We start from the raw sequence: 6,408 nt of genomic DNA on the forward strand, positions 1-6,408 counted from the left end.
GATGTGTTGTATGTTCCATCTCTGTCTGCAAACCTTCTCTCGGTTTATCAGATTTCTCACAGTGGGTCCGGGAAGACAGTTGAGTTCACTCCAGATTCAGTTTTCATCCGGGATAGTATGACAGGAGGTATTGTTGCTACAGGGACAGTTGATCTTTCCACCTGTCTCTACTCCTTTTCACACTTTGGTCCACCTTTGCCAGAGCATGACTCTCCTCCTTTGAGAGAGCATCATGTGGTATAGTCAGGTTTCTTGAACCTCTGTGTGGTTCCTAAGACTGCTGTTGTAACTGCCTTGCCACCTCCTCTTGAGCTCTTTTTTGTTCAACAGAGTTCTTCTTCAGCACTGCTTGATCCTCCAGCTCCATTCATCAAGCCACCAGGTGTAGTTGTTGAAAATTCTACAGAGGACATTCATCTCCTCTTTGATGACAGTGTCAGGACACCTATCATACCACTTACATTGGGGATTCCCTTTCAGGATCCTCGTGTCTACTCCTTTGAGCATCAGCTCGGCCTTCTAGTGACACCTCAGCTTTCGAGGTTCCCTCTACATTGTCCACTACCTTTCACTCCTCTGCACTGGAGTCACAGTGGTTTGTTCATTCATCCAGGGGTTCTTTCATTCTGGGGGGGCTTTGGAGCCTTGACCCTCTCTCACGGGGGGGTTAAAGTCACGCATTGTACTTATGGCTTTGAGAGAGTCTCTTGAAGTCATTATATCTCTTTTTGGAGAGGGGTTTTTCCCACTGGGTTTTCTCCTTTACTCCAGTTTATAGAGATTTCCTTGTACTGGGTACCTGATTAGGCCTTGTTGCCAGGACCCACTTGTTTTTTGCTTTCATAGCTTTTCTTTGCTAGGTAAGCTTACTCCTTGCTTTCAGCTTAAGGGGGGGTATTAGAGTATTTTTTAATTTATACTTATTAATTAAATCATATTGATTTAATTATATAAGTTTCTATTACTCTAGTTACTTAAGCTTCATTTAGGTGCATTATTAATTAATTATTAATTAATAATGTGCAACCTAGTTTTTTAGTTTAGGGTTTCTATCTCACCTTTATAAGGTTGAGCATTGTACTTTTTTCATTATCTCTTATGCATTTTTCATTTGAGAGCAACTTTTCTTCTATCTCCATTTTTTAGCAAACCCTTGCCTCTTCTCATCTTTTTCTTCTGTGACAGGTTTTTGCATGCAGGGATTCGAAGGCTTTGTGGATTTGATTGGCTTATTTGCTCAAATCCTACAGTAACAACATAACATAAACACTTTCCAGAACACTCTTGTTGGCTCTTCGGCTGTAGGGGTTTTGGGGGTTAGTGGGGATTGGCAGAAAGATGTGGGGAAGGTGGAGGATGGTTGGACTTCAATTAAATTTAAAAAAGGAAAATCTTCCAAACCTTCATTTGATATGGCTTTACGTTCTAAAAAAAATGGACCAAAATGCAAATCTTGATGGTCTATGTTTTCTTGGGTTTTTGCCCTCTTGTTGGGGACATTAGTGTGTCCCTCTAGTTCGTAGGGTGGTTCTCCATAGTTGTTTTATGATTTTCATTGTTATACTTTATTGTTCCTGTGTACAAGGTTTCGGGTCCTTTCAAAACCTATTTTTACTTAATCAAAACAACATAACAGAAACTGTGTCATATCTAAGTACTGGGAATAGTGATTCAATAAGAAATCCTGCTCAAGAATGTAATTCTCATGATTTATTTGTTGTGATGTGGAGCCTAATCAAACTTGGAGGTTTATTCAGCAAAGTTTCTCCCCAAATTATTTCTATGGGGGTTATGTATTTAATGTTGGTGGGACAACAGTGAGTTGGATTTCTCGGTTGTAGAAGGTTAATGCTTTATCGACTACAAAGGTAGAGTATGTTGTTGCTATGGAGTTAGCCAAGGAGATGATATGACTTCATTTCTTCATAAAAGAATGGCAACAACCACAGATGGATAATAATCATAGTGTCATTCATCCTTCGGAGAATTTCGCTCTACATTCAAAGACAAAACACATACAGATGCAGTACCATTTCATTCGGTCAAGTTTGGATGATGGAATGTTAAAGTTGGAGAAGATACATACAGAGGATAACCCAACATATATGTTTACAAAGGTAGACACAAGGAAGAAGTTGAACTCTTCTTCAACTTTGATTGGTCTTCTAGACCGAATAAAATAGAAGAACAACATAGTCCAGGGTGGTTTGATATTCTAGTGGGAGCTATAGGTTTTGCGGTGCCAATATCAAGCTCTAAGTTGGAGGTTACTGTTGTGGAGTCTGATCAATCTCAAGTGGGAGATTGTTGTGATGTGGAACCTAATTAGACTCAAATATTTATTAGGCACAATTTCCCCCGTGATTATTTCTACGAGAGTTTGGGCGTAGCATCCCCAAGAAGAGGTCTTGCAGCAACACCCCAGGTGCGCTCCCTGTCACAATATAGGGTGGGAACGAGGGTTTTGGGGGGTAACACCCCAAAAGCCAAAAGTGACCCTACTATTGTAAAAGGCATCAGCTACTATTTTTCTATTGGACAACTTATTCTAGCCCTAATTTTGTAACTAGCAAAAGCTTGTATAAAATGACTTAGGGTTAGGGATTTCATAATGTATGATGAGATTGTAACTTCTTGTGACGGTATTGAGCTATGAGCGATTGTGGATTGTAATCACTAGATAATAATAATATTGTACTTATTATTGGTGGACAGGAGAACCACATTAAATCCTTGTGTCATTTGTTCTCTTTTGTGCAATTTATTATTATTTATGTTTGTGGTTAATCCTAACATTATTGAACACATTATCTGTTCAAAAAAATACCATGACCCATAGTCAGTGGTGCAATTTATGACCCAAGGAGATAGTAATTTAGGTAATTCATCCACTACAATAAATCGTCGACAAACAATTGTATACATTACTTCAATAATATCTTAGTTTATAATGGCTATTGTTAGCATGCTCCCTTTTTATCGCAAACAAAGAAGAGAACACTTGTTTTTGCACAAATTTAATTATTTTAAAAGCTCAAAATTAAATCCTTGTGTCATGTGTTCTCTTTTGTGCAATTTATTATTATTTATGTCTATGGTTAATCCTAACATTATTGAACACATTATCTATTCAAAAAAATACCATGACCCATAGTCAGTGGTGCAATTTATGACCCAAGGAGATAGTAATTTCGGCAATTCATCCACTACAATGAATCATCAACAAACAATTGTATAAGTTACTTCAATAATATCTTAGTTTATAATGGCTACTATTAGCATGCTCCCTTTGCATCGCAAATAAAGAAGAGAACACTTGTTTTTGCACAAATTTAATTATTTTAAAAGCTCAAAACTATAAGCACATAACAAAGAATAATGAGGGAACATTAGAGAATGAAGAGGGGGAGATATATATAGAGAGGACATATAATGAGATAAAGAAATTGATGGAGATGGATAGAGAAAGAGGGAGAGGTGTAGATGGAAAAGAGAGATATAGAGTAACGATATAGAGAGGTATGGAAATGAAGATGGAGATAGACAAAAAGAGGGATATGGATAAGGGGTGAAGATATAATAGAGATGGAAATAGAGTGAGAGGATGGGAGAGAAATAGAGATTGATGGATAGAGTAATGAGATACAAAGAGTGTAAGAGGGAAAGACAAACAAAGAGAAATATCTAGTCCGAAGTCCCCGTATTTTATCAATTGTCCAATATTTTGTTGTCCAAATAATTCACTACTCTAAATAATCCCTTAATAGCACACATGAGCAAGCAAATTACATCTGAGACGAGAAAAAAATTGTGGAGAAAAATTTACCCATAATGTCTACTTGGTGGTTTCCAATTTATTATTGGTATTATTATAACAATAATAAAATGTATATAATAAAAATTGGCATAAATAATGCAGGTTAAAAAGGACAACACATAATAAAAATAAACAACAGGTTACAGGTTGCGAGGGCACAGACAATCTATAAATTGCAGAAATACACGTTGATAAGGCAAAAGCATATATCAATTTGTGCTCTGAACGAAGATGATAAGAACGATTAAAATTTACAACAAAACTTTCCATTTAATTTTCTATAAATAAAGACGAGATCGGTTATCATCAAATCTACATGACTTCAAACAGATATCTCGAAGAATTTCTGTTAACAGAAAATTACAGAGAATAATAAAATTCCTGCCAGAAGAATTTTAGACAGAAGAAAATGAAAACCCACCTGCTGTAGATTCCAGCTCCACAATCTCAACGAAATCCCTTTTACAGCAGAAGCATTAGAACACAGCAGATAAGAACAGAAAAACCGGCTCGGAAAACCGCCAGCGGAGCAGAAGCGGAGGGAGTGTAGAGATAATAGTAAGGGTAGTACGGGTAGTAAGAATTCCGAGATGCAGGTGGCGGCGGAGATCGGCCATTGCTGGTGCTCCCACTCCCGGCGGTGGAAGAAGGCGGCGGCGGAGAGCTGAAAGAAGTTGCCGGAGGGGTTGAAGGCGTAGGATTTGAAGGAGTAGGATTTGAAGGCGTAGGGTTTGAAGGCGGAGGATAGTTTGAAGAAGGTCCGCCGCTTCCTGAAGGGGGCGGCGGAGGCAAAATGTAACCGATCGGAGGGCCCGGGATTCTTCCGGAGGACGGTGGAGGTGGCGTGGATTCATGCGAGGGCGGCGATGGAGAAGTTGTAAGCGCGGGCGGCGGTGGGCACTCGTTACTCAGCTGTAGCGGTGGCGGCGGCGGGGACGGATCCTGCAGAGGAGGGCTGCACGGATCTACGCAGGTGTCGCAGTGTGTGCAAAGAATCGATGGCGGCGGCGGACTGGAGGAGATATCCGCTTTCACAGAGCTTCCCCCCGCGGCAATGGCCGCGGTGAGAATTAATGCACACAATATCGTCAACATCTTCAGTTTTGCACAAAATTTAGCCTGAAATGGATATACACATTGAATAAACCTCCTCTTCGCAAAGCCTCGCCTTCCACTCGGTGCAATGATAAAGGCAGAAGAAGCTCGGAGAATGTAGCTTATGCCGAAATCAAGGGGTTTCCAAGCCTACTCTGAATGTACATACACATTGAATATATCTCTACCTCACCAAGTCGCACCTAAAGCTGCCAATTGGCCACTCCTTGCAAGCAGATGCCGGAGGGTTTTCAAGCCTACTCTAAAATGGATATACACGTCGATTATAGCTCCTCTTCGCCCGAGCTACCGCCGCAATGAAAAAGCAGAGGCCGCTCAGTGAATGCCGCAGCAGGCAAAGGGTTTTCAAACCTGCTCTGAAGTAGAGATATACATTGAATATACCTCCCTACCCCTGCCTTTAGACTACTCACTGTAATGAAAAAAGCAGAGCGCGTTCAGAGTATGCAGCTTATACTAAAAGCAAAGGATTTGTAACCCTACTTTAGAGTGAATATACACATTGACTATACAATATACACATTGACTATACCTCCTCTTCGCCAAGCCTCTCTATTTGCCACTCACTGTACTGAAAATGAACGGAGAGCTCACAGAATGTAGCTTATGCTGGAAGCAAGGGTGAAAAATCTACTCAAAAATGGGTATACACAGCGAAAATACCTCCTCTTCGCCAATCCACCCTACCACTGCCAATCTGCAACTCACCGAACTGAAAAAGCAGAGGGTGCTCGGAAAATGTAGCTTACACCGAAAGCAAAAAGGCAAGAACCCTCCCCCTGGTATGGATATACACAATGAATATACCTCCTCTTCGCCAAGCTTAATGCAAGAGCATAGACTGCTCAGAAAATGCAGCTTCTACTGAAAGCAAAGGGCAAGAAAAGTCTCTAGAATATCTGGGAGTTTCTGTGTGAAGATGGAAGATTAGTGTGGAAATTATTGAACCGACAGGGGCGTGCTTTGGATTTAAATTAGTAGCAATGTTGGATTTGAGTGGACAGAGTGGCCATCACCAAATGAAAAGGGAGGTGTAGGTGGACAACAAAATGAAAGGTAAAGATGCCCTTGACAACTCACACATCACCATTTGCTTTTGAAATTTCATGCTCATCAACACCCACTTTCCTTCTTGTTTCCACACTGTCCTTGAAAGGGAATTTGGAGGCTTTGTGAGAAAAAGAAAAGAGGATCCTAGGCAATCAATTGTTCCTTGTTAAATTTCACTCTTGGCATGCCCGTCACCCATTATTTTTTTGGGATGCTTTGCAACAATCTTTTGATACCTAGGTGCACACACGAGGTTATTCTACATACAAAATGGAAGACTATAAATACATAAAAATGTACAATTCAAGGTGTTTGTTATCAATTTTTTTTACATCATGATGGATGTGGATTATGAGGATAAAATGATTGAAAATGTGTTATGATATGTGAAACTAGATTTTGGTATTTGTGTAATTTATATTCAT

At 39.9% G+C, this 6,408-nt stretch overlaps 1 protein-coding gene across 3 annotated transcripts; it reads right to left on the reverse strand.

Moving 5' to 3' along the window:
- Positions 1-4,061: 4,061 nt before the first annotated feature.
- Positions 4,062-6,073, reverse strand: LOC149576522 (uncharacterized). Of its 3 annotated transcripts, none has more exons than XM_089817645.1 (2): positions 5,466-6,073; positions 4,062-5,345 (listed from the first exon to the last, which is right to left on the reverse strand). In XM_089817645.1, exon 2 carries the CDS (start codon positions 4,910-4,912, stop codon positions 4,280-4,282), a length of 633 nt encoding a protein of 210 aa, XP_089673771.1. In that variant the 5' UTR covers positions 4,913-5,345; positions 5,466-6,073; the 3' UTR covers positions 4,062-4,279. The 3 variants fall into 3 exon arrangements, with proteins under 3 accessions (XP_089673771.1, XP_089673784.1, XP_089673776.1); XM_089817658.1 differs by having other exon boundaries at positions 4,062-5,317; positions 5,741-5,929; XM_089817650.1 differs by having other exon boundaries at positions 4,062-5,317; positions 5,466-5,929.
- Between the last annotated feature and the right edge of the window lie 335 nt (positions 6,074-6,408).

This window comes from Cupressus sempervirens, chromosome 1 (genome assembly GCF_028749045.1).
Source record: "Cupressus sempervirens isolate cs-2001-9-10 chromosome 1, ASM2874904v1, whole genome shotgun sequence".
Taxonomy (NCBI): Eukaryota; Viridiplantae; Streptophyta; class Pinopsida; order Cupressales; family Cupressaceae; genus Cupressus; species Cupressus sempervirens.

Coding starts and splice junctions, on each gene's coding strand:
- LOC149576522 (XM_089817645.1), bottom strand. CDS start 4,912: ATGTTGACGATATTGTGTGCATTAATTCTCACCGCGGCCATTGCCGCG.